We start from the raw sequence: 27,947 nt of genomic DNA, 5'->3' as shown, positions 1-27,947 counted from the left end.
TTCCATAGCCTTCTGAGTTTACTTGAACCTGGTTTAAGTTCGTTAAGAGGGTAGTGCTCCAATCGTTCATACTTCAATTCACTGCTTGGTGGGAAAAATCTAGCTCAGAGATTGTGAAATAAACAGATTCTGAAAGGAAAATGATTTCTATAGCTAGACTTAATCTGCTTGGCTTTTATATTAGTAGATTGTGAACAAACAATAACTATCCTAAGATTATGCAAAGAATAAACAGAAAAGCGTAAAGATGGAGCTTCTGGAGGTAGAGAAGGGAGCAGCGGTGAGTTTATCATGTTAGCGTGAGGGCACGGATGTGAGCAGGCAGGGTGGATGAACATTTACATGGAAGTCATATCGTTGAGAGCGTGGTCCAGCTCCTCGCTGATGGCTTTGTACTTCAGTTTCTGAGCGTACAGCTCGTCTATGACCAGGAAGTGGAAGGCAGAGATGCAAGGGCATGGAGAGTGATCAAGAGATGGAGGGTGGGGGTGGGTGGCGCGGACGCCATCCCGACACAGCAGCAAGGAAAGGGCAGTGCATGAAGGAAGTGGTATCGCAGCAGGTGGCCAATGCAGGAGGCGTGCGTTTTGTTTTTAAATGAATTGAAACAAAAACAAAAAGAACAAAAGCCATTAGAAAATAAAACAAGAAGACCAAATATGAAAATCATCACAAATGTGGTTGGTATGTCAGTACACCATGTTAAATCCTAAATGAGACCACAGAAGGCTGTCTCCTGGGTAGGTGATAGAACACTTCCTGTCTATAGCTGTATTTTAATGGTGTTGGCACGGTCAGCCACCTGCGACTATAAACAGTGGGAAAAATATCCAAGGACAGTGTTTTGGAAGGACAACTTGTGACTCTTGTCTGTCATTCTTATCTGGCTCCACCTTCAAACCACTGACTTCCTGACCAAAATGGACTTCTGGGTTATGGGTTTCTGGGCACCCTGGAAGCTGCCTTGTGAAGTCTTCTCTCTAAGCCACCCTGCTCCTGGCCCAGGAGGCTTGAGAAGGAGAGCTACACATTTATGGTGGTGCTGTGCCAAATCTGCAATTTAGTCTTTGTAATGATGAAGATTTCATACTTCTGCACTTAGGCAGATTGTTCTGCATCTGTCACCCACTCTTCCTCTCTAGCTTGGTTATTGTCTGCACCAACCTTTGGGGCCTTTGCCAGCCCCTTCTGCCTTTCTTGAATTTAAGTATTTCCCTTTCTTTTTCATAGCTGACCCTTCTCACGACTCAGAGTTCCACATTTAGCATTTCTGTGAGATTAAGGTGGGTGTTCCTAAAACAAAACCTACGTACCTTAGGGGAGAAAGGCTTAAGTATAATCTCAAAAAAAAGAAAAGTCCTATTATCCCCACACCCCTTTCAAAATGTGGAGCATCTCGAGGACATTAAGGACTTAAACCCCACCCTTACGTTGGATTCTTACTTAGAAGATGAATTGTGTCTAAAAACAAATCCATGCCACTCTGACAATTAGGAGGTATTAATAGCAGAAAATAAGCTAGTTGCTATCACCCTACAACCACCTCACCCACAATGACAAATAAACCTGCCATACTTCTCCAGAGTGTGACATAAAGCTGGATGGCATCTGCCATTAGAGAGAAACGGGCCTCTTCTGGTGGCTTGAGTCATCTGGTGAGCACAGGACTCAGGTCCAAGAGTTTTAAGAGTCACAGAATGAAAACCCCAAAGGACAGATAGGAAGAATATGCAAGAGCAAAAAAGTGTATCAAGGAGGATGCACTTGGATTGGAGAACTGTTTTGCAAGGTCAGTATGCAACTATAGGACTAAATTAAAAACAAACCTTAAGATCTTACCTTCTAAGTCATCAATGCTTTTCTCCAATTTAGTTACTGACCTCTCCGCAAACTCAGCCCGAGTCTCGGCCTGCAATGATTCCATTTATTTCAGTCAAAATTGGGAAGCTTTATGTCACTAGTAGCTACAAATATAGGGAACCCTAGAGCATGAAAATGAAGCACAGCACCCGTAATATGGATCTAGAAGGACCTGTCAGTCGCTAGCATAGCACATTAACGCCAGGACTGCCTTTGAACATTCCTGACTTGGATTACCATACTTCTTGGATTACCATACTTCAGCTCCATAAGAATGGGGCTCAGTTAAAATCCAGTTGGCTTCATTCTAAAACACTCATATTACCTCCTTCAGCTTGTCAGAAAGAACCTTGATCTCTTCCTCATATTTGTCTTCCTTCTGCGAGTACTGTAATTAGAAAGAGCATTCCAGATGTCAGGCTATAGAGCTCACTCTATACTCAGGTCTTCTAATACAAAGAAAGTGCCAGCCCAGCCAACAGATGTTGAGGATCTCTTAGGAGGTAATGGAGCCTCTGATATCAAATGGCATGCTACAATACATTCTCTGTTTTCTTGCCTATTGTTTTACATGGGTTAAGAACAAGATAACTTAGCCATGTGGTGCTTGGTTTAAATTAAATTGTTACAGACGATCCACATATTCAACATAAAATATTTTCCCTATTAAAAAAAAAAAAACATGTTATCCAATAACCATCAGGACATCACCTCAAAATGATGCCATTTGCTAAATAAAACGCCTAAGGGACTGTTGCTTTCATCGGCGGGGCCTCAGATGAGAAAAAGTACGTGTTTTTTGAGCAGCTCTTACGAGACGCCTTTCCCCCACACCATGCTCCTGGCCTACCTTCTCAGCCTGAGCCTCCAGTGACTTCAAGTTGTTCGTCACAGTTTTCAATTCTTCTTCAAGCTCGGCACATTTGCTAATGTTTTCGATCAGAGGCAGAAAGGGTGGGAGACAAGCCCAAGGAAGGAGGAGAGAAAAAGGAGAGGGATGGGAAAAAGTGAGAACTGAGTCCTAGAGAACAAAGGGCTGCCTTAAAGTAGCCAAATCGTCAGGTAGTAAAATGCTCAATTTTGCCAAGGACACTGCCCCCCAACCCTGCAACAGCAGAAAGGCAGGGTGACAAAATCCAACAATTCTGAAGTGTGATAATTTGGCTTCTTTTTTGGCTGCACCAAAGAGCATTTATGAAGGAAAAACAAAGGAGTATAAAGGACCCAAAGAAAGCACTTAAAGCAAGATAGAAGACAGCAGAGGGTGTCGTTATACCAAACGAACCAGTAGACACTGGAAGCTGAAAGACGTCTGCGTTGCAGTTAAACCTAAAACCATACATGAGCCATCAGTACCTTATCCTCTGCAGCCATTAATGCTTTCAAGGTCTGATCCATTATTCTTAATTGTTCTTCCAGCTGTCGAACTTGGCTGTTAGTGGACACAGGAAATGCACAAGGCCATTCTCAAAATCAGTGTGCAGGTAAGGCATGCAGTGATACACGCATTCACACAGACACCCCACACAAGCCCTCTGTGTTCCGTACTCGCAGCTCATCCACGGCAGATGAGCACAGAAGGAGCCCGGAGCTGAAACAGGTAAATGTGCAGCTGCCAGAAGGTCATGCTGTTTAGTCACTGCTCTGTAGCATCCCACACACAGCAGACCGGCACCAGGCCTACTTACCTTTCTGAGAGCTCAGCCCGTTCTTCTGCGCGTTCCAGGTCGCTCTCAATGATGACCAGCTTACGGGCCACCTGTAGAACAGACACACATACACACATCATGAGGGTGGCAAGCTTTGAGTAAGGGGGCAAGGCATGGGCATAGAGGTGGGGAACGGATCTACCAGCCCCTAGTAGTTCTTAAAGACAAATAAGATGACTCTCTTTCCCATGGACTGGAAAGAAGTAACTCTCTACTGGGAGGGCCAATGGAGAGTAGACCAGAGGCTTCGGCTCACAAAGATCCAGAATGGTTGGTTTTGAGTAGGCAGTCTCATTTTAAGTCTAACCCAGGTGAAATTCCTATAATTACATAGCCAGCCTAAGTGTGGAAGGAGGGAGAGATACAAAATTTACAATCTCAAAAATAGCAGCACGATGAGACATGATCCATTTGATGCTGTAAAGGTAGGGGCTGCCAAAACATACTGAAAATAATCCTGAGAACTCTACCAATTTAGAGCCCTGTACCTCAACCTTCTCTTTGTGGAGGACGTTAAAAATGACAACAGAATAGCAACAGAAGCTAACATAAGATGAACTGGTAAGATGACTAATCAAGCTCTCGATTCATGGAGGAAAGAACCTGAGAGAAGGGATCCTCTGAAGGATTTCAAGTAGTGGGTATAGGGTAACCAGAGTGGTAATAATGGTGGTCATAAAATAATTTTAAAAAGTAGAAAAAAAGGAGTGTCAATACCATTTCAAGATAGCCATGATACATTAAGGGAAAACTAAAACAAATCATTAGCTTTGTTATCACAGGAGGTTGTGCTCATGGGGACAGGACCAGAAGTTGATTCACCTGTGAACCTCTCTTGACAATGGGATTCTATCAACTGGAAAAGAGAGGACAGACTGAAAAAAGCCTTTTGAATCTACACGGACTTTAGCGCAATGGACTGTGTCTCCATGCTGCCTGAAGTGGATGGTGCTAGGTGAGTCACACCAGGAAGAGCTGCCTGCGTGGTGACAATATGAGAGGCTCTTTCCGCAAGTGACAAGAGGCCCAACTGCCTTTTCTCCTGGTCTGGCTGCTGCAAAGGTGGGGGGCGGGGATCCTGGGGGAAACTTTGGTCTTTCGCAATGCTATGGATTGGCTTTATGATAAAGCCTGGGATCCCCTAGCAGGATCAAATAAGAACTATTTTCTGGAGACAAGGGAACTCTGTTTCTCAAAACCACCCATTTCCACCAATACAGCAGTGTTTCACGAAAGAACCCAAGGCTCGTAAGCATGGTTCCCCAGCCCCCACCAAGGCCACTGCTGGCAAGTCATGAGGCTTTGGGTCCCAAGATCTGACCTCTTCATACTTGCGGTCGGCATCCTCAGCAATGTGCTTGGCCTCTTTCAGTTGGATCTCCTGAATTTCCATTTTCTCCTCATCCTTTTGGGCTCGGCTTTCAATGACTTTCATGCCTCTGAAAAGGAGACAAGCAGGAAGATCCAAGGTTTAGAGGAGATCGCCATAGGCCCACACTTCACTGGTCTGTGAGGCTTGGTGTAACCGGTAGACCAAAATAGAGCACAGAGCTGCTCTTATTTTCCAAACCATGAAGTAAGAGTTTCCAGAGCTCAAGGCAGAAAAAGACATTCACATCTCTGTTTTTTATGAATGAAACCTCACACTTTCAATACTGGTGAAAACCGTCCAGGGATCTAATGTTAAATGAAAGGTGCGACGTCAGGATCCCATTTGAAACTGGGAGGCACAGAAACAGGAAACACCAACATGCTTTACTTGCTATATAAATCATGGGATTTCTTCTTTTTCCTGGTGAGAAGCTTCAGCTTGAAAATAGACCAAAGTTTTAACAAAAACAAATTTTGTCTTCATGTTCTTCTTCCTTATTAAGAAGGTAGCTGTTCTTACCCCATTAGCTACAAATGTGACTGAACCATAGGAAACTGCTGATACTTGACTGCATCAGATCTGTAAAAATGGCAATTTCCTATGGGTCAACAGATACTTTAGATAAGAAACTATGAATTCTGCCTTTAATAGAATTCTTTCACCATAGAGGTGTTGAGACACACTGATACCGTTGTCTACGCTGAACACATACGTTTGGTGTTAAGTTTTGGAAAACATGAATTGTTCCGTAATATGTTCATTTTATGGCATAAGTCATTTTTTTTTTAAAGAAGATTTTATTTATTCATGGGGGGAGGGGGCAGAGACACACACAGAGGGAGAAACAGGCTCCAAGCAGGAAGCCTGTCATGGGACTCGATCCCAGGTCTCCAGGATCAGGCCCTGGGCTGAAGGCGGCGCTAAACCGCTGAGCCACCTGGGCTGCCCAAGGCATAAGTCATGTTAAAACGGGATTCATTTAATAAAATCTGAGCAGACAGTTCATATAAATAAACCAGTAGTTTTGGATGAAGTACTATGGTATATATTAGGAAACCAAGATTCGCGTCTTGGCTTAGCCATAAATTCGTTGTGAGACTTTGGATGGGTCGCATTAACCGATGAGTCCTCGTTTTCTCCTTTGTAAAACGAAGGGATGGGGTAAGTCATCTCTAAATTCCTTTTTCCTACAAACTCTAACATTGCCAGACTGTCTTTTAGGCTCACTAACAAGTATATTTCAGGAAGGATCAGCCACAAAACCACTGGTATGTGTGCACTGCAAGAGATGATGAGTCATCTTAAGGAATTCCAACACTCTCCATTAGAGAAGAAACAATAAGCAACAGTGAATAATGAACTGGAAACTTCAACTTAAAAGCTTCTTTAATCTTCAAGTCTGAAATTACTCTCTATCCCTGGTGACAGGGAGCAGAAACTCATTTCTATCTTAGAGGGAGAAATGGAAAGAATGGCTGATGGCATTCACCTGCCCAGGTCACAGCACAGATACACTCTCCCCGGGTTCTGAACCACCACACCACTCTCTCATCCTTCTAGCAGAACTCTCTAGTCTCAATGAGTCATGCTTGGAATGCTTCTATGTAATAGGAATATATGAATTTGAATGGTTGAGCATAAGAAAGAATACCTTCTAGGATACATGGAGTTGTGCGTCTATACGGCCATGGTTTTCCTTTACTACCACAAAGCTGAATCTTGGAGTAGTAAGTCAGGAAGAGCCTCGTTACACGGAGCGGGCTCAGAATACACAGGTATCTTCTGTATTTACATGTGCATGAGTGTCTTATCAGCAGTACTAAGTCCAAAACAATTTACTGTCACAGATCATATTACTGTTTTATCTGTGCTTCCTCTTCCACTTATTTTTAGGGTTATTTGACAATTGAGAGTCCCTGGTTCAATTATTGAGGCCCAGTCTCCACTGTGTATTTTAAAATAAAGTTTATCTTTTAAAAAATGCCTAATTGCTCTGTGGTCAGCAGGAGCTGAATGAACCAAGAGGCATCCCTAGAATGTCTGGTTTAAATGTCCAACTCCTTTGCTGGACAGGGAGCTGCATGAGGGCAGGAATAGGATCTTTTTCTTCTTTGTAACCTCGGGGTTTAAAAATAGTGCTTGGCACACAGGTATCCCACTAATGTTAAACAAACAAACCCAGTAAAGTTATATCTGGGATTGAACGAGGAAATGATTCCCTCAAGGGACTGTAAAACTCCTAAGCCCCAGATCAGAGAAGCCTCCCTGTCACACCCGGAAGGGAGGCCTGTGCAGAAAGATGGGCTGGGAGAGGCACCCTCACCTCTCGCTCTCGTCTGCTGCCTTCTCAGCCTCCTCCAGCTTCTGCAAAGCTGTTGCCAGTCGCTCCTGGGCACGATCCAACTCTTCCTCAACCAGCTGGATGCGTCTGTTCAGAGAAGCTACATCGGCTTCAGCCTAGGCAGAGAGAATGAAAGGCATTTCAGGCTGGGAGAGAAAAGTGAGGGGAGTGCCTTCAGGAAGTGGTGGAGACTGAAACACAGATTTCAGACAGGAAGCCGGGCCCCGTGGGGACCTACCTCCAAGGGCACCACCTGCCCTGGTCAACTCTGGAGTTCTGCGAGGCTATGATGATTTGATACAATGAACTGGTGTGTTTACAAGTCTGCACATACAGTTTTCAGTGGACAGAGGGACTGTGAACGAGCGCACTCTCTCACTGGGTTCTTTTCTTCCTTGGAACTTCCACACTGACCCTGACTGCCACTGTGGCCACCTCACTCACAGAGGGGTGACGGGGTGGGGGCCGAACAGAGGCAGCACTTACCCGGGCTCGGCCACACAAGATAAGAGCATGACAGCCAGAAACCAGACTCAGGAGTCTGCAATCCCCCTTCTCCTGGCCATTGGTTCAAAGGAGTCTTATAAAGGAACTAAAATAATTAAAAATTCAGCCATTTTTAAAAAATATTTATTTATTTCTGTACTCAATGTGGGGCTTGAACTCATGAAGCCAAGATCAAGAGTCACATACTCTACCAACCGAGCCAGTCAGGCGCCCCTCCCCCCATTTTTAAAGATTGTATTTATTTAGTCATGAGATAGAGAGAGAGAGAGAGAGAGGCAGAGACACAGGCAGAGGGAGAAGCAGGCTCCATGCAGGGAGCCTGACATGGGACTCGATCCCGGGTCTCCAGGATCACACCCTGGGCTGAAGGCGGCACTAAACTCTAAGCCACCCAGGCTGCCCAAATTCAGCCATTCTATACTATACACCCTACAGATGCAAGGAAATCTAGTAACCCCGCCCCCCCCTCTTTTCAGCAACCGGTGTAAAAGAACTCGGCCACCCTAGAACAGGGCCAAGACAAATTTCCCAAGTGTTTTTGAGATAAGCTTACTGGCATTTCTTACAAGGTTGCTACAAGAAAAGTTTCAAACTCCTTAAGGAGGAAAGCAGTACAGAGACTATTTTTATTGATATCTGTATCCGAATTAAGATGTTTCTTTTTCGGGGATGCAATGATTGCTTACTATTATAAACACTTGCTATTATGAGCTTCAGAACACTTGTAGGACTGTGATGGTCCACTGCAGACACTTGCATTGGTGTCTGTTTAAATACTACGCGTGGAAGTCAAAGCTAGGACTTACTAATCAGGTTCCATTTCCTCAACCGATTCCACTTTGAATATGCGGGTATCATGGAGTGATCAAGTTTTCAGGACACTTGAGAGATTTCTAAAAACTAAGATACATACTTAAGCACCCATGCTAGTTCTATCTATATTCCCATCTTCTTTACTCAACAGGAAGCTCCTTACATGTAGGGAGTCACAGTTCTCTGCACACAATATGGGCTCAGTAAATGTCTACTGAATAAAACAAGTAAAACCAACCTAATTTAAACAAAAGAAACTTTCTTAGGGACCCACGATGTACAAAGTTTGAAAGACCCATATAGTTAGAATCTGAGATTACGGCCTTGAATGAAATTAATACGAGAACACTCAACCATTTGCCCATCAGGATTTGTAAAATTTTAAATGCCAAGTTTTGTCTAGGGAAGAGGTGATTAGGGCACCTCCAACTGGGGTGAAGGACTTTACAAAAAAAAAAAATTCAAATATACTTTTATCTTGTCAAAAATTAACTATGTAATAATAACTGGCTGACGAGACAGGGCATGGGGAAGAGGGAAATGGATCCAAGGACGACAGTTTACAACCATACTGGCCTACACGGTAAATCCTTCCCAGTGCACAGCTAGTAATGGGTTTTGCTAAAACTAATGGGCAGGTGAGTATGGGTTTTTTCTAGAGGAGGGGGGAGGGTAATAGGGACAATACATTTCTTTCTTCTTTTTTTTTTTTTAATCTTTTTTTTTTTTATTTTATTTATGATAGTCACAGAGAGAGAGAGAGAGAGGCAGAGACACAGGCAGAGGGAGAAGCAGGCTCCATGAACCGGGAGCCCGACGTGGGATTCGATCCCGGGTCTCCAGGATTGCGCCCTGGGCCAAAGGCAGGCGCCAAACTGCTGCGCCACCCAGGGATCCCGGGACGATAAATTTCTTATGTAGAAGCAACTGTCTTCTCAACCTTATTTTTTCAAAATTGGAAGGAAGTATACATTAAAAGGGTTGACTTTTGGGTCAGATCTGCTTTGGTCACTTTTCTGTATTTTCCATTTCTAGTAAGATTCTATGTCCTTTATGAATGAGGGGTAGAGGGAGATAAGCAAGTCTGAAAGCTGAAAAAACAAAGAGCAAAACCACAAATACTGTAGTATGTCTATGTCATGTACTCAAAAGTATTAGTCTCCTCCCCTTCTTTCATAATTATTATTTTAATATGAAGGCAAGTATCCTTGTTACAAGTGCTGTGGCCAGAGAAATGTCAACAAGATTTTCTCTAAAATGTTTTCTTGTAGCCACCACATTTTAAATTTCTGCTTTCTGTTTCATCTGGGCCCCAACCTTGAGGACTTTGTACTCACAGGAAGAAGCCTGTTTATGCTCTAGGGAAACGACATTCAGGGTGACAGGGTAACCTAGGTCCCTGGCTTCTCACCCAGCTGGGGCACCAGAGGGGAAAGACCAATGCTTGTTCTTGTCACTCTACACAAGATTTCTTGACCTGAAAGGTTCTCCTCATCAATCTCTATCTTCCCTCTTATTGCCTCTAACTCTAACCATTCTTCCTTTAGTCCTGGACCCTGTTTTATAAATGTCACTCACTGTTTCCCTGGGAGCATGTTGCAGAACTACTTAGACTTCCTGACATTATGGGTTGGGTCTTGCAGGAATACGGCCCAAGAGGGCCTCATCCAGGGCACCCAAGCAACAGCTGGGAATGGAGGTCCATTCTAGGAGCCAGGACTAGAGAGATCACACCTGTGGGTGGTTCACAAAATGGGGTCTCAATTGTTTTAAAGGTCCCTAGGCATCATTCAGCAGTTCCTACAACGGGCTGAGTACCAGAATCCACTAGGAGGTGCGCGTTAACAATGCAAACTTTCAGGCCCCATCCCCAGAGATTCTAATTCAGGAGGTCAGAGGGGAGGGCAGGCATCTGCAATATAAGCAACCTGTTCCATTCCTGCCCCTTCCCTGCCCCACCATCCACAGCAGCTGGCAAATCTTTTGGGAACTACTCTCTGAGCTCTCTGTTCAAAAGAATTTTTGATAGAGGATTTTGATAGAGGATTTTTGATAGAGGGCTGACTATGCTCAGGCCGTACAGCCATCAGTGGGAGAACAAGACTAGAACCCCAGTTGCCTGGGTCCTCATGTGTGGGTTCTGTTACTTCTCCAGGAATCTCACGACAGCGCTGGATTGGTGGTTCTTACCCCGGGTGCCTTCTGCCTTCCTAAATCAGAGTGGGAGATCCTCTACAGCCTCCACTAACACAACTACCCACACAAAAGCGAGGCTTCCGCAACAGAGGATAGCCAGGACTAGAGAAGTTACTATATTGAACGCCATCCTCTTAAGTCCTCTCAGTCCTTTCAGAAATAACTTCATCACGCAGCACTCATGGGTGAGTGACGCCTCCTATAGGGACACAGGACATTTGCTCTCAAGCCAGGAAATCAATGCCTGCTGCTCCTGGGGTTTCCCAGGACAGGCTAAGGTGCTTATAGGCTACAGCTGGGACCTGAGAGCAGTGTCTCGGGGTACATCTGTCCCATGAAAGCCTTCTCTGGGAAAAATCTGGACTCTTACCAGCTTCTCAAGCCCTACCATATTGGTATGGTTGCAATGTTGTTTGGGTCCCTAGAATTCAAATGAAGTTTAATTCCACAAATAAATTAAGGGTACTTCTTTCAATTTTTTTGTGTGTATGTATTTGGGATTATGCCCTTTGTTCCGAAGGCCCCTACGTGGGGCGCCTGGGTGGCTGAGCGGTAGAGCATCTGCCTTTGGCTCAGGGCATGATCTCGGTCCATGGATTGAGTTCCGCATCAGGCTCCCTGCAAGAAGCCGGCTCCTCCCTCTATGTCTCTGCCTCTCTCTCTGGGTCTCTCATGAATAAAATAAAATAAAATAAAAAAATAAATAAAAAACAAAAGGCCCCCCTCACCTTTAATGGCTTTTATTCCTGGTGTTTTTTTTTTAAGTTTTGAGGTTTATTTAGGTATTCTCTAAGGTTCCTTTCATCACAGAACCTGGGCAGTCTACTGAAGATTTAGCCTGTGTTTACCTCTGTCAGTACAAGCCCACAACCACATGAGTAGCTGTTATTTTAAAAGCACATATAAATAAGGCATTTGGGAAGGGTCAAGACCCAAGACGCAAATTATTTCCAGGCATGGAAATCACCCTCAGTGTGCTGGGTTAGCTTCTTCTAACAACGGCTGTGTGTTGACACTGCTGGTGGAGTCTTTCAGTTTGGGATGCTAGTTTCTTTTATTTCAAAAGTGCTATTGTGTCCCAACGTGTAATGAGCTACTCAGAAGAGACTGCTATATTAGTAAAGGCTACCAATTATCTTCCTGCAGATCTGTTGTTAAACAACCACCAGACACTTCGCAGTTGTGCCTCCCCTGTCCCCTCACCCAACCCGAAGGTACTAGCTGCCCACACAGAAAACAAGGGTAGGTACACAACTGCCCCCCACCCAATACAGTACGGTACTACACAGAAATCAAGGGTACGGCCACCTCAATACAGCAAAATATTACTCCAAATCAGATTTGAAAGAAAACTTTTAGGCCTAGATTTTCATGAAATCCAGATGTTACAGCCAACACAACTAAAAACAAAACAAAAAAAACCCAGCAATGATATTTACTTTAAAAAAGCATTCTAGGCGATCCCTGGGTGGCTCAGCGGTTTAGTGCCTGCCTTCAGCCCAGGGCGTGATTCTGGAGTCCTGGGATCGAGTCCCATGTTGGTCTCCCTGCATGGAGCCTGCTTCTCCCTCTGCCTGTGTCTCTGCCTCTGTCTCTCATGAACAAATAAATAATTAAAAAAAAAAAAAAGCATTCTAGTTAAGACTATTAAGAAAAAAATAACTGTAGGAGAATAACAAATAATATTCTATCCTAAAAAGTGATCCTCTGGAATATGTTTTCAAAGTCCTGCCTGAACCAGCGGTGGAACATGGGATGATCAAAGGTCAAGCATTTTTATTTCATGCAAACTGTAGTTCTACAGAGAAGGTTTCACCCAACTTGCTGTGTAAGACCAAGTGACTACGGCCAAGTTAAACTTATGCCCTTATATGGTAAGGAAAGAGGAAAAAAACCACTGAGGACATTAAGGGGCACTCCCATGGATAACAGATAAACACAACCTCCTCTATCTGTGCCAAAGCCTATAATTTATGAGGCATATTTGTATAATGAGGGAGAACGGACAAGAACAGGGCATTGTAGTGCCCTTGCCTTACCTACATATCAAAACAGACATCATGAGTGTATATTCCAGTTACTGCCAGTAACTGGGGGTGCCAGTGTGAGCACAAAGCACACTCTCAAGCTTCCTGGTCCCAGAGATATTTACCAACTTGGAATTGGAAGAGGGCAGGGGATTTTTATAAATTGGTTATTTCCCACAATTTAATAAAACTATCAGTTCAAAACCTATAGGCTACAACATTAAGTCTCCTTGTTTACTGGACTGCTATCCACAAAGGAGGAAAGACTGGCTCCTTCTTGCTACTTTTTCCTTTGATAATGACAACAAACATATAAAACCCTGGTGGGTCACAAGACCTAGAGTCAATCATTCTATCAAGCAAAGTATCCTCATTCCAACCGTTTCAAGGGCCCACACACCTTGGAAAAACAAACCAGTAGGAAATAAGTGATAGCCAAACTTTCCAAGGTAAGTGCTGCCATAATAGAGCCAATTAACTACAGCATGTCTGAACTTTTGAGAATAAGAACTTAGGGCCAACTCTCCAGTCAAATATTTTTTGCAGTGGCTCATGATTCTGACTCTAAACCTGTATCTTTGCTGCCAAGAGAAACTGTGACTACTAGCTTACCTCACAGCTCCGTCTGACAACTACCAAGAGGCTGGCTTCAATAAGCTACTTCCAAGGTCCAGCTGCAGAAGTCAGAGCAACTCTCAATCTGAAGTGGTCTCTTTAATGGTCTGATTCAGTTCTCAAACTAATATCTTAAAAGGTTCTGTGTCCAGTCACTTGGATGGAGTGTTTTCCAAATTACTTTTAAAAACCCGGCCCAATTAAACCACTTTAAGCACAGAACTTTGAAAAGAATGAAAGCATCATCTCTAGCCAACAGACACAGGAAGACTACGGTTATGAAAATGATGCAGAGGAGAAGAGTAACAACATGCCCTTCATAAAAATTAAATCTTCTGTGTCTAACATCAGTCACTGGGACAGAAGTTAATGCAAGGCTCTCCTGTATAGGACCACATATTCCCTTTCTTAGGACGGTGAGGGGAGTTCTACTGATTTCTGCCACTAATGCCACTTCAACCAAATGTTTCCTCCAGTCTGTCCATGTCCTCTCTCCATTCAAGTTCCAAAAGAAAAAAAATTGATTAAAAAAAAAAGCATTTACATGGAGCGTTTTAAAATGCAGTGAAACGTGCAGGCCATTTTTAAGACCCTCTGATAGATGAAGGCAAAGGGGCAAAGCCAAGGGCTGTGCAATTTTAACACCAGCTGACACCTAGTACTTAATCTGTTGCCCAGACACTGCTGTACCTTCTTTACACATACTAATTCCTCTCGTTACCTTAACCGGCAGGTACTAGTATTACCCACATTTTAAAGTTAGGGATCTGAGAGACTGAGAAGTTAATGTGCCCAGTGTCTCACAGGTAGTAAATAACAGAAGCCAGAACTCAAGTTCTGGCAGTCTGGGTCCAGAGTTCTCATTCTTATCCATCTTGTTCTATTAGCTTTAATAGTTCAAGGACAGCTGTGAGCCAGTCAGAGAGGGCCCTGGAATCAATTTATTGCCCTGCCAAATTCAGACGTATCTATGCGGTCTCTGCTGACCTGTTCTCAAGAAAATTATCTTTTGCTGATTGATTTCCTGATTCCCGTCTGCATTTCATCTGAAATCTCCTCCAGCTAGGCCTTCCTCCTAAGAGAATCCATTGCTTCCCGGCATTTTATGCAAAACAGGTCTTGAAGTTTCTGCAGCCAGCCATATTGCAGTTACAAACACCTAACGAATGCAATTTACTCAACTCTGAATGGGTCCATATTAAGCACAGCTGGGCACCCTATTATGTTTGTTGTAAAATTCCCAAGGTGTTTGAGCATCCTGATTTAAAACACAGGCTCAAAAACCAACAAATAGTAAATGCCCGGACTACCTCTGAAATCCTATTCCTGTTTGTTGGATACGTTTGCCTTAGGAGAAAGGAAGGAAGCCAGGTATTACATTCACCATGGGGGAGGGGGAAGCCGGCAGGAGAATACACCCAATAATCGCTGACATTCAGCCAACTTTTTTCAATACTCGGTAACAAAGGAATGTCTGTAGAAGACCACTAGGGAGGAGGGATGGCTGATACAAAGGGAAAAGGTGAACGGGTCACATACTCTCGTCTGAACCCGGCGCTGTCAAGGTCTCCACCACCACAAAGAAACAGGCTTCCAGAAAACCAATGGTCACTGGGGATGGACTTAAGCATCCCCAGGCCCCAAAGTCTAGCAGCACCCCAGACTCGCCCGGTCGGCGCCCCTTTCCCAAAGGGACAGATTTCCGCAAGGTTTTCCCTCTTCCCTCCCCACCCTCGGAGTAAATACTGCCAGCAGCGCAAAGTGCACATCCCGGGGGACCCCAGACACCGGGGCCGAATCCAGAGTAGAGCCTTTTCTGGGAAACTGCTGCTTCCAGAACCTTCTCAAGACAACTGCTGCTTTCCCTTGGGGCTTCTACTTTAAAGCAGCTGAGATGCAAAGGAAGGGCTGCAAAGAACAGGCGGGGCCGCTCCCCAGAGCCAGAAGCCGGCTGCCCCAGGTGCGCCAGGTGCGCCCCCGCGGGCGTGGGGCAGGGGCAGGTGGGCTCCGGGAGGCCCCGCACCGCGCGGGGGGCCCGGCGGGCGGGGCGGGGGCGGGGGCGGGATGCGTGGGCCCCTTACGGTCTCCCTCAGCTTCCTCTCGTAGTCCAGCTCGCGCTGCAGGCTGCCCGCGCGCTCCTCCGCCGCGTCCGCCTGCTCCTGCAGGCTCCGGATCTTCCGCCGCACCGCCTCCAGCGAGCTGCTCCCGGCCATGGCTCGGGGCGGCGGCGGGCTGCGCGGGCAGAGGCCGGTGCTGCGCTCCCGCCGCCGCGGCCGCACTCCCGAGCGCCCGGCGCCCCGCCCCGCCCAGGCCGCGCCGCGCGACCGCGGCGCCCCCAGCGGCCCAGGAGCAGCCCGGAAGTGGCGGGCTCCCGGGCGGCGCAGGCGAACCGCGGGCCGGTGCGCGAGCGCCGGGGGCGGGGCGGGGCGGGGCGCGCGCCGCGGGAGACACTGCGCATGCTCGCGGCGGCGGGGCCCGCGGAGGTGCTGCGCGAGCCGGGGGGCCGCCTGCGGAGCCGCGCACGGCCGGGAGGGAGGACTTGGGGCTCCCCGCGCCCCTCCCCGGCTCCGCGGCGACGCGGGGGAGCGGACCTGGCTGCGGAGCGCGGCGGTGCCGCCTGCCGGCGACGGGAGCACGGCGCTCGGGAGTTCTGGGTGCCCTCGCCCGAGAGGGAGAGACGCGTCCCCAAAGGGCCGTGCCTCGCTGCCAAGAAGCCCAGCACGCCCGAGCCGAACCACAGCAACCTGCCTCCCTCGCCGCGCTCACGAAGCGAAAACCACTAACATACTGCATTGTGGTTAGACCTGCCAAGTGCGGGCTTCCTGGGTTCGAATCCGCTCCTAGGTCTCTCCTGGCTGTTGACTTTGGCCAAATGACTGGACTTTTCTGGGCTTCATCTGTAAGCACGGGTTAACAGGAGTACTTTCCTCATAGGGCAGTGGTGAGGGTCATGAAATACAAAGCGCTTAACACAATACGTTGTACATAGTTAAATGGCTTTAAGTGAATAAAAAAATGCAGGCACTGGCTTAAGATTCAGGCGGGGCGCATACCCGGCTGTGTTCTCAGGGCCTCGAGCCTCTCTGGGGCTCGTTTTCCGTAAAAACAATCATCTCGAGGATCCCTTATACTTAAAACTTCTCTGGTTTTAGGTCAGCCTCAAAGATCTGGAATCTGACCAATTCTGGGCTGGACTGGGAGGTCTTTAAAAGGCACAAGCGTGAAGGCTGCAGAACCCTAATAGAGCCCCTGGCTCCAGCTGGATGAAAACCCAGTTTCTGGGAACCATCCTCAGCCAATTCTTCCACTGGGCCATGTATTTAAGAACTTCCTAGGGGCACCTGGGTGGCTCAGTGGTTGAGCGTCTGCCTTAGGCTTAGGTCGTGATCCCGGGGTCCTCGGATGGAGGCCCCATTGGGCTCCCTCTGCCTATGTCTCTGCCTCTTTCTCTCTGTTATGAATAAAATCTTTAAAAAGAATAAATGCTTTCTATGTGTCATGGCTTTCTTCCTCACCTTTCTCGCAGGAAGCCCTTCAAGTCAATTTCTGATGTGTTTAAGTGTGGGAATAATGAAGAAAAAACATACTTGAGGACCCTCTCCTCCTCCTCCTCCAAAGCCCTAACAACGAACCTCCTGTGCTCTCCAGACTCATTTTCTTTGGACTTTGTCACGGTCTCTACTGAGTCTCAGAAACCTCTGCAGGTGCCCCCACGTCCTGTAGGTGGAGCCTCCTGCTTTGTTTCCAACACAGTTCATCTAGTCCGGCGGGAGGTTACAACTTTTCCCCTAGAGTACACAGTGAGACTCCAACTTTGAAAGTGGAGGATGGGGGCGTCTGGGGACGTCCCGGAGGAGCCAGGGAAACTGCTGGACATTTGCAAGTGCTCTCCGCAGCCAACTAATGACTTAATGTCCTGCATTTCAAACACCTGGGAAAGACAGTTTCAGGTGAGTTCATTTTCATGCTGATGTCACTATACAAGAGTTTAGGACAGTTCTCAACCTTGGCTGCACATTTAAAAAATACTAATGCGTGGGTTCCACTCCCAGAGATTCTGCTTTAATTGAGCTGGGGTGCAGCCTGGATTCTAGGGTTTTAAAACTTCCCTAGGAGATTCTGTTTACATAAGGTTGAGAATCGCTGATGTAGGAAGCAAAGACCTACAAGGACTAAAGACTCACATTCTGCAGATAACTGACACATCACAATTATTGGGGCAGCGGTGGGAGGCCAGATAGAAAACGTTCAGCCTCATTTAGGTAGAACACCAAAAAAATTTCAGACCAAAACCATCAGGGTGCTACCTTGTAAATCACAATCTTTTAAGCTAGGAAGACCCCTACGTCTGGAATAAGATTTACAAAGTATGTTGGTAAATAAGTAGAAAAATGTTTTTAGTAGTAGGAAAATATGGAAATGCTTTTACACTGCTGAGTAATGACAGCGAAGTGTCCTAATTCCAAATGTAATTCGATTCTACTTCAGGAAGCTAACTTCCTACCTCCCTCTTTCTCTAGTGATATCAGTCTCTTCCTCCTTAAGTCTTGACTATTTTTACTAGTTGGGAATCACTTTAAACATAGCATTTCTTCGCAAATGTTCTTCTTCAACATCCCTACAGTTTCTAAACAACCTAAAAGGTCTTAAAAGGGAAGATGATCAATATATACTACCCCCCCCCCCCCAAAAAAAGTGCCATATTAAGCATAGTTTTCCGGTAGAAAAAAAGAACCAAAACAGTTTCAAAAATTCCCCTCCCCTGTTAACCACGCCCCTGCCCAAGGTGGCTTTAAATATCCTCATTTCCATTTCTGCCCCACCTCATACCAGCATTCCCTTAAACAAGACTTTTCAATAAAGACATGATAGCGCTGCATAGTTACAATAATTATGATCTTTTTTCCCCTCTAAGAATTGTAGTAGCTTTTTTCTCCTTCTCTTGCCTTCAGTCTTACAGGGCTATTTTCAAATTCTCTGCATTCTTTTCCTTATAAGGACTATCTCTCCTTGATCTATCAGCGGCTCTTTTGAAAAAGCCAAATAAACGTCCTGCTGGACAATTTGGGGGAGACAGACATCCTCCATTTAACCTTATACGGAGCAGACATCTGATCTACATTATACAAAGCAGGCGCAGTTGTATGTGTTTTTTGGCTCTTTTTCTAAAGCCAGGTAGTTTGTAGCTTTAATGTTTTAGCTAAGTCAGTGCTTCTGTGAACCCCTTTTCCAGTAATCTTGACGGCCATTGGAGTATTTTTGTTGATTCTAAATGTCCGATGTCTGGATTTCTCATTTATAAAGCATGCCTGGATATTACATTTTAAGCCTTTCGTGCCACAAAAAGCCTTTACTGGTTTCAAGAACCCAAGACCCTCCAGCAATTTGCATCTTACTCTCCTACAAGAAATTCTGCCATTGTGCTTGGTAGTTCAACTTCTGGGCACAGCTTTCCCCGGTGCTCATACATTCTTGGAATTGTTACTAACTTCCCAAGGAATTCTTTCCTAATTGGGCCTCCAGCCTTAATGAGCTTCTACAATGGAATCCAACAGTGTGAAAAGAAGTCGTTCCTTTGGAAATCTAAAGCTTGGCTTGACTTAGGGAGCAGACAAGGCAAGCTCTTCGGCTAAAAAGATTCCAAAGTGCAGGGGACAAAGTGCTGGTAGAGTTTTTGCAGTGTGTGCATCACCCCCGAAACTATGTGGTGGTTGTCAGAAGGCTGACAGGTGGGGGTGGGGCAAGCAGGAGGGGCTGGGGGCAGTTAGCTCACTATACCATATAAAGCACTGAGCTATATATAACTCCCAGGGTACTTTCAGGATCTAGTGCTGTCAGACTGCAGACCCAAGCAAGTATCATCTTCCCAGGCAGATCTTAAGGGCTGGATTAAGGTTCCCCTAGTAAGAAAGGAGGCCTCAAGTGTCTCTGCACCCCAGCATCAAGCTCAGCCTTCTAAGTAAAAGTAGTAGCACCATGTCCTTCCTTTGATTCAGAGACTGGGCCCTCCGTACTCTGACCAGACTCACCATGGAAAACCAGGCATTCCCACCCATCAGAGGCGGCAAAGGAAAGGAAAGAAACCGAGGTATTCTGTTTGCACAAACCTTGATGAGATGACACCTCAGAGGTCTTCTGCCACCAGGGAGGCAAGGTTCACCTCCAGCATCCAATTTCAGCCACTCCACTCCCAGCTTCTCACCCACCCACCTCCACCCCCCAGGAGTGGGGGAAAGAAAGAGAAAAAGAAAGAGGAGTGGATGAAATATAAATGAATGTGTGCAACAGAAGTCTGAGGCAGCATCCAGTGCTCTGGGCCATGTCAGGGCTGTGTGCGGGTGTCCAGCAGGAGGAGGCGACCCTCCTCCATTGCTCCTTGGCCATTGTGGTGACCGCAGAGTGGCCACCGGGCAGGAGGTGAGGGAGGTAGTGTGAGCGTGCACTTACGTCAGTGGCCTTTTTCTCCGCCAGCTCCAACTTCTCCTGGGCATCTTTGAGAGCCTCGGAGTATTTGTCCAGCTCATCTTCGGTGCCCTTGAGTTTCTTTTGCAGCGACACCAGCTCATCTTCCAGCTGGGAGTTGGCCGTGGGGGACGGGGAGGGGTGGGGTGGGGTGGGGGTGCAGCAGGCAGCGTGATCCCGCAGGGGAGGGGTGTGGGTGCACAGAACCAGAAGGACAGGGACAGCGGGAGAGAGAGAGGGAAAGACAGGGAGGGAGAGGGAGAGGGAGAGGGAGAGAGAGAGAGACAGAGTTAGCCATTCGTGCGCCGCGCCGCGCCGCGCGCCCCGGGTACCTTGGCGGCGGCCTCATCCGCGGCCAGGAGGCTGTCCTCCGCCGAGTGCAGCTCCTCCAGCACCCGGTCCCGCTCGTCCTCCGACGCCCGCAGCAGCTTCTCCTTGGCCGCGATGTCCTCCTCCAGCTGGGGGCAGCGGCGGGCGGGCGCGGGCGGCCGGCACGGACCGGGTGTTAGACGCACACACACACACACACACACACACACACACGAGCGCCTGGTTGGCTGCGGCCCCGGGGCTCGGGGCGCCGCCGACTCGGGGTTCGGGGGACCCTCGGTAGCCGCTTCTCCCCCGAAGCTGGAACCGCGCTGCAGGGGCGGCCCACCCTGCACCCCCACCCCCGCGGGGACAAGGCTCCACACCTGGGGGTGCAGAAACACGCCGCTGTCTCCCTGGCCTTCGGGCCCTACTCTCTATTCTGTTCCATCTTTGTTCTTAGGGAAAAAAAACCCCAAAAAACCCAAAACCCAAAACCCAAACCAAAAACAAAACTCCCTGACCCTCCCCTCTCCCCGCCCAGCCTCTAACCCAGGTGAAGCTTTTCTTCTCTCCAGCCTAAAGTCCAGAAGAACCACTAGCACTTTCGGGACTGACCCCCCCGCCCCCCGTGATCCCGGATCCTGAGGACCAAGTGCCTCTAGGACTTGAGTGGACTTCGAGGGCTCTGGGAAGCCGAGGAGGGAAATAAACGTCCCCCGAGGAGACCAAAAAAGTTAGAATGAGCCGGAGTCTCGCTCGCTGCCCCCTCCGCCTTGCGAGCTGCGCGGCCCCGCCGCCGGGGCTGGAGGGGGGCGGCCCGGGGGGAGCCCCGGGGGGAGCGCGAGGGGGAGCCCCGGGGGGAGCGCGAGGGGGAGCGCGAGGGGGAGCGCGAGGGGGAGCGCGGGGCGCCCAGGGCTCGGGGGCGCCGGCGCGGGCGCAGAGCCGGGGAGGCGCAGACCTGCTTGCTCCTGTCCTCCGCCGCCTTCTTATCGGCCTCCGCCTGCTCGGCTCGATCCAAGGCATTCTCCTTGTCGAGCTTGAGCATCTGCATCTTCTTCTTGATGGCGTCCATGGTGGCGGCGGCTGGGGGCCCTGCGGCTGCGGCGGGAGCGGCGAGGCGAGCGCGCGGCGGGGCGGCCGAGGCGGAGTGCGGGCGCGGAGCCGCCTGCTGCTCCCAGATATGTACTTTCCCAAGGGGGCGACCGCATTCCTCGAGACAGCCAATACTTTTTTGGAAAAGCTCTTTTCTCCTGCCCCTTCCCCCTCTCCTCCCTCCGCCCCTGCCCCCTCCCCGCGCCTTCCCGCGGGGGCCGCGCGCCCATTCGCTGCCGCCTGCCGGCCTCCCAGTTGACGGTGGATATGACTATATATGGGGACCCGAGCGCCGAGGCGGCGGCCCGCCGAGGCCGCCCTGTTTCCAAACCTGCGCGCCAGGGAGAGGGCGCCGAGGCCTCGCTGGGGCCGGGCCGGGCGGCGCTGACCCCTGCCCCGTGCGCCCCGCGCGCCCCGCGCGCCCCCCACCTTCCGGGCCCGCAGCCGGGCCCGCCCGAGCCCCAGGAGGCCCGGGGAGCGGGCCAGGTAGTGGGTGCGCGTGCCCGGGAGGGAGCCCCAAGACCCCTGCGCTCTCAGCATCCGGCCCGGGGCGAGGGGTGCGGGGGGTGCGGGGTGGGGGGGCGGCAGCCGCCGTGCCCGACCCCAGGCCTGCGCCTTCCCTGCACCCTCCAGGTCCTTCCCCCGCAGCTCCCAGCCGGCCAGGTGTCATCTGGGGGCTCCCTTTCTGGAAGAGGGAAGGGAGCGTTGCGTTGAGAGCAAGGCCTGGGGGGGGGGGGGGGGGCTCCTCCTGAGACTTTCCTGCTAGTGCGGGTCCGGGGGAGGGGGCTCTGTCTTCTGCGTGAGCTTCTCCCCAGGGAAGGGACAGTCAAAGCCTCAGGAACACAGGACCCGGTCGGCTTAGGTGTGCTGGGCCTGTGTGTGGCGATATGGCAAAGGGTAGGCTTGTGTGGGTGGCTGGGTGGGAGTTGAAGGAAAGGGGACTTTGAGTTTAGACTGAGGCACCCTGGTCTTCCTCTCTAAGGCCAGGAGCTGTGCGACCTTGACAAGTAACTTAGCTTCAGTATCTTTAAATCCAGGGGGTGGATGATCCTGCTGTGCCTCTAAATCTAACTCCCGGTCATTATTCTTGCACTGATTTTAGGGAGTCGGCCTCTTTCCATGTTTGGGTACTCAGATACCAGGTTGCCGGAACGCTGGCTGAGTGTTATCCCAGCTAAGTCATTGTATCCACAGCCTTAGCTCTGAGGAGGGATCAGGTCCAGCTGTGTAGAGTGAGCTCTGCTTGGAGGCAGATGGATTTCCCCTCCATCTCTCACTCCTCCCTGCCCCCCAAGGGGAGGGGAGGGAAGCCTATTCTTTTCTAGAACTTTGGTGGGAGGAGAAGAAAGGGGGCCGCCCTAGGGCCCTGACACTGGCCAAGGCGGAGTTGGTGAGGGTCTTGTTAACAGTCCCCACAGAGTAATTCACAACCTGTACTACATGGATACCCAATATTCCCCAGACGGTGTCGGAGCAGATTAGGCAGGCCAAACAACTTGTAAGTCCTTCAGAGAATGATCAAGTTCCTCTCCAGGATTTTATCGGGTTTCTTCCACTAACCCGACTGCCCAGGTGGGAAGAAATACCCTGACCTAATGGTCAGAACGTTAGACCGGTGTGCACGGGACCTGGTGGCACAGAAATTCACCAGGATCCTTTAATCACCTTATGTCAACCCAGCCACTGGAGCACAGAAAAGGTTCAAGCCCTCCGGGCAATACGCACCTTCATGGGCCACAGGGAACTGACTCCATAGCGTGGGGCTCAGTGCAGGGGGCAAGAGTAGGGACTCAGGAGTTGGACCGTACGTTTTCAAATGCCCTGGCCAGGGGATCCCTGGGTGGCGCAGCGGTTTGGCGCCTGCCTTTGGCCCAGGGCGCGATCCTGGAGACCCGGGATCGAATCCCACATCAGGCTCCCGGCGCATGGAGCCTGCTTCTCCCTCTGCCTGTGTCTCTGCCTCTCTCTTTCTCTCTGTATGACTATCATAAATAAATAAAATTAAAAAAAAAATTAAAAAATCAAATGCCCTGGCCAGGTTACAACTTCTTTAAGCCTCCATTTCCTCTTCTGTAAAAGTAAGTGTAAAAAGTCTTCCTTTTAAGGGTTGTCACAAGGATGAAAATGAGATAAAGAGTGAAAAGCATTTGTCTCGCACATAGCGAAGTGCTTGGTCGATAGGGGCTTTTTGGGTGGCAGACAGCAAATCATTTCTCCTCTCTGGAACTCAATTTTCTCATCTATGAAACCAGGCTACTGAACTAGTGAAACTCCTGGAGAGATCATCTATTACCGACTTTTCTCCACTGTGCCTAATATAGCAGAGGAACTGGTTACAGTTTCCTTAAATGTCTGGTGCTACAGACAATTCATTAAACACATAGTTGGTGAGCACCTGCTATGTACTAGGCAGACACTAAGCTCTGGGATTCCAAAATGAGTAAGACACGTTCATGCCCTCCAGGTGTTCAGCATGAGCAGGGGCACAAGAATTCAGAGGAGGAAGATCTAGAAAGGACCACAGGTCATAGCCGTCAGAGAAACACTTTCCTGAAAAGTGGTGGCTTTAAAAAAAAAAAAAAAGATTTTATTTATTCACGAGAGACACACACACAGAGGCAGAGACATAGGCAGAGGGAGAAGCAGGATCCCCACAGGAAGCCTGTTGTGGGACTCCATCTCAGAATCCCGGGATCAAGCCCTGAGCCAAAAGCAGACCCTCAACCACTAAGACACCCGGGGAATCCCAAAGTGGTAGTTTTTAAACTGATTTTAGAGGAAGGGTAGCATTTAGAGAGGAGGGTATTGAATGAGCCAAAAAAAGAACAAGGAATGTTTGACAGTAGTTGGACAGAAGGTTTATTTGGGGGTGAACTGGGACATGAGACTGGAAAGATAGATGAGGGGGCATATGGAACTTGATTTTGGGTTCACACATTCAGGTCTTCTTGTGTGGGTTGAAGCCACTCACTTCTGCTCCCCCCTCTGCCCTTCCCACCTAAGTCTGTGTTCAGAGGAGGAAGACTGTGTCCAAGTGTGGCAATAGAGCTGCATAGAACCAACTTTTAAAAATCCTGTAGTACCACATCATTGATCTCTAGACTGGTGGGCTAACATAGCAGGTCCCTGGGCTCAGTCATTTCCATTTCACCACTGTTGAGTTTGCCCCATAAACAGCCTGACAGCCAGACCCCACCCAGCTTAATGGACTGTACCATTCATGGCCTCTCTGTCATCAAGAGCTAGGACAAACAAACATCATGACTTTTTTTTTTTTTTTCAAACATCATGACTGTACCGGACAGGTCTTCTGGTGGCTGGAGAGGATCAAGAGGATTGGGCTAGACAGTCATGTACTACCGTGTACATGCCTGTTCCCAGCAGATTGGCCATGACACAAAGATCCATAGGCTAACCAGGGACCTAGGTTGCAGGCCACTCAGCTTCTCTCTTACTGTACTTGGAATGAAGGAACATGGAAAATATGAATCATTAGCTGTGGCTGCTGAAACAAAAGTGGTTTGCAGTCTTGGGCTGGAGATGCCTTGAATGAGGGTGATTAAGGCTATTGAGGCATATTTGGGCTTTCTCTCCAATCAAGGTCTTGGTAGGCTTGCACATCCCCACCCAGCTAAGTTAGTTGTGGTCATTGATTTGTTTTGGCCAAGGAAATGTGAGCAGAATTGACATAAGGTGGGCACTTTAAGAGCACATGCATCCTCATTTCTTTTTTTTAAAGACTGTCACTGCTCTGTCATTCTGGGTTCCCAAGTTGCTATGATAAGAGGAATTCCTCCTCTCTCCCAACTAACCCTTGGTGAACAAGTAGCTCGAGTGAGATATAAACCTTTGCTACCTTTGGCCACTGAGATCGGAGTCTCCTGGAGCATAACTAGCTTCTCTTGATGCATCCTCTAAATTATGAGGAAGCAGAGAAATTTGGTTATGGAGAAAGAATGGAAGAGACATATCAAGATAAACAGACCATTGAGAGAAAGTGACTGGGAGAATCTGATCACATTTCAGTTCAAGGGTCCTTATAATAACTCTCCTTCTTTCCTGGGGTACATGAGAGAATCTGTGTTCTTTGGAAGTAAAAAAGCTGACCAAATCATGCTGGTGTAGAAGCCTGCACAAGATCCTTGGCCCCAAGCTTCTGTGTGGACACTAAGAACGTCCGCGGAATTTCCAGATTTCTCCAGAGCTTGGTATCAGTCATTTCTCAGTAAATGTTTGCTGAATGACTGTTTATTGGCTCTTAGTCATATGAATAAGTAGGAGACACAATACCGGGAAGGAAAGATAACAAAACTAGGTGCAAAAAGATTTATTTCCATTGAATACATGGACTCCATGGTTTATTTTTGGAAGAATAAATATCATTATTGTGATAGAATAGGACCGATGTCCCTCAAATATTTATGGAACACTTTGGTGTGCAGGGCATTTAACTAAAGTTTACAAGGTCAGGGAAGGTAGATAAGAGACATGGATTTTTTTCCTCCAGGAAAATATGTATGTTGCAGATAAAAAACCCTCTCTCTGGGGGGTCATTTATTTATTTATTTATTTTTGGTAGGCGATGTTTATTTTTATTCTATTTTATTATTTTATTGGAGTTCGATTTGCCAACATATAGTGTAACACCCAGTGCTCATCCCATCAAGTGCCCCCCTCAGTGCCCGTCACCCAGTCACCCCATCCCCCTGCCCACCTCCCCTTCTACCACCCCTTGTTCATTTCCCAGAGTTAGGAGTCTCTCATGTTTTGTCACCATCTCTGATTTTTCCCGCTCATTTTCTCTCCTTTCTCTGGGAGTCATTTAATGTGTATTTCCAATGATGTTACTACCATTTTCCCAAATGCTATCTGAGCCCCCTATAGCTATGAGGATCACATATCTTAGGTTTTCTTTCTTTCTTTCTTTCTTTCTTTCTTTCTTTCTTTCTTTCTTTCTTTCTTTCTTTCTTTCTTTTTTATCTTAGGTTTTCTAAGAGAACTTTAATATTACATATACTGTCCCTTTAACCCCATAAGAGCACCCATACTTGCCACACTACATTTCCCAATATTTGGTCAAAAAAGAGAGTTAACATAAGCAAAGCTTGCTACCGGGACACCTTTAATGGGAACACTTACTTGGATATGTACATGTGGGTTTGTTTATCTAAAAACACAATATAAAACAAAAACCTCATTACCTAATAGTCACACCTTGTTTCACAGCAATAGCTCTACCTGTGTATGGCGACTGCCCTAGAGTCAACAGTGCTGACTCAAGCAATTAAGGGAAAGTGAAGAATCTATAATTAACCCAAGAGACAATTGCTTCTTCTACTGGATTTTGGAATGCAGTGTGTTATTATGCTCATGGCTCATTGTCTCACGGAACAAGATACAGCATGTTCTCCTCATCCACAGGGGAGGGAGTGTTTTTTCTCAAGGGCTTGTGATGCTACCACCAAGGACCCAAGGAGAACATGCTCAGCTTCCAGGAGGGGTTCAAGCTCTGTGGATGCTTCCTTCCTTTTGTTGAGTGAACTCTGAGAGGCCCTCTGAGTGCACTCACTACCTGGAGGGCTTGCATAGGCAAGATGGTTCTCCCAGGACGAAAAAGGGCATATGGCTTTTCCTGCCTTACATCTTCTCTCCTTACAACTCTGTATAGGATTAATCAAGCCTGACTTGTGGAATTTAGCAGTCTCCAGCACGGCGATATTCCCTATGTCTGTACAGTTTAAAAAGCACTTTCATGTTTATCATCTCCTTACAGCTTATGACAGCATCAGGATAAGGACTTTTATTCCCATTCTACAGATTAGAATATCAGGATCACCCAGCTGGGAGGTGGCAGTGCAGGGACAAGAACATGGATGTCCCAGCTCCCAGCAATGGTGCTCTTTCCATTAACCCTTCCCCAGCCATGTTTATATGAATATTCAATGTCATATTTCAAAGCAACACATTACAAGATGAAGAGAGAACAGAGGGCCACCAGAGGTCCTTTCTGCTTATGACCATGGTTAACAAGTGACAGTAACAAGGCTGGGACTAAAAGGGTGTGTTATGTTTTATGGGCCAGCCTCCGTACAGCAGCCCCAGCTCCTGCACCCTCGGTTGCTGGGAGAACCTGGTGAAGAGGTGTGGCTGGGCCCAGTAGACCTTTTCCGGCTCTCACATTTATGGCTCAGGATGGGACAGGAAGGACATCTTCATGAAGAGAGAGAGGCAGGTACATTAATTTTGTTCCTAGTAGCTTCAGGGAAGAGTTGGAGGTAAGCGTTAGGAATCGACACCTACTTCTCTCAAAACCCTTGGGTTGACAAAGGAATGAGCCATCAGTCAATCCAAGTAGTATGTTTGGGGGGAAACGAAGACAAAATATGCGGTCAGGACAGCAGCTAGTGCTTCCTCAAGCCCCAGACTGTGCAGAAAAAAGCATCGGCAGACTTTGCAGTCCAGAGACTTGAGCCAGCCTCAAGGGCCACATTTCAGCTTCGGAATGGTTTTAATCATTACTTCCCGGCAAACCCCGCATTCTTTTCGTATTGGATGCCACCTGTTCATTTTTATATTTTTATACTTGGTTCTCAAGTTTCCCCTGATGTCCTTAACAGGAACATATGTGAAAGTGACCCTTG

The 27,947-nt window shown here is 47.8% G+C and overlaps 1 protein-coding gene and 1 pseudogene across 29 annotated transcripts in view; one reads left to right on the top strand and one right to left on the bottom strand.

Annotated features, from left to right (window-relative positions):
- Nucleotides 1-21,486, bottom strand: part of TPM1 (tropomyosin 1) — a 28,306-nt gene extending 6,820 nt beyond the window's left edge. For 3 of the 29 annotated variants that reach the window (XM_026003102.2, XM_072738730.1, XM_026002692.2), the window contains exons 1-8: nucleotides 21,173-21,485; nucleotides 19,888-20,013; nucleotides 7,265-7,398; nucleotides 4,891-5,008; nucleotides 3,549-3,619; nucleotides 3,217-3,292; nucleotides 2,186-2,248; nucleotides 1,840-1,909 (exon numbers count right to left, since the gene is read on the bottom strand). In XM_026003102.2, the coding sequence (XP_025858887.2) occupies nucleotides 1,840-1,909; nucleotides 2,186-2,248; nucleotides 3,217-3,292; nucleotides 3,549-3,619; nucleotides 4,891-5,008; nucleotides 7,265-7,398; nucleotides 19,888-20,013; nucleotides 21,173-21,286 (772 nt within the window). In that variant the 5' untranslated portion in view covers nucleotides 21,287-21,485. Of the gene's footprint in view, nucleotides 1-338; nucleotides 422-1,839; nucleotides 1,910-2,185; nucleotides 2,249-2,710; nucleotides 2,787-3,216; nucleotides 3,293-3,548; nucleotides 3,620-4,890; nucleotides 5,009-7,264; nucleotides 7,399-15,521; nucleotides 15,842-19,887; nucleotides 20,014-20,234; nucleotides 20,361-21,172 lie in introns of those variants that run through there. The other 26 variants (XM_026003392.2, XM_026002753.2, XM_026002564.2 and 23 more) reach the window with 17 other exon arrangements.
- An 87-nt stretch (nucleotides 21,487-21,573) lies between these two features.
- Nucleotides 21,574-27,947, top strand: part of LOC112917187 (histone H3.3A-like) — a 113,169-nt pseudogene continuing 106,795 nt past the window's right edge.

The sequence above is a fragment of the Vulpes vulpes genome, chromosome 15 (genome assembly GCF_048418805.1).
Source record: "Vulpes vulpes isolate BD-2025 chromosome 15, VulVul3, whole genome shotgun sequence".
NCBI classification, from domain to species: domain Eukaryota; kingdom Metazoa; phylum Chordata; class Mammalia; order Carnivora; family Canidae; genus Vulpes; species Vulpes vulpes.
The sequence above is the reverse complement of the archived record's forward strand: the minus strand, read 5'-3'. Positions and strand labels throughout refer to the sequence as shown.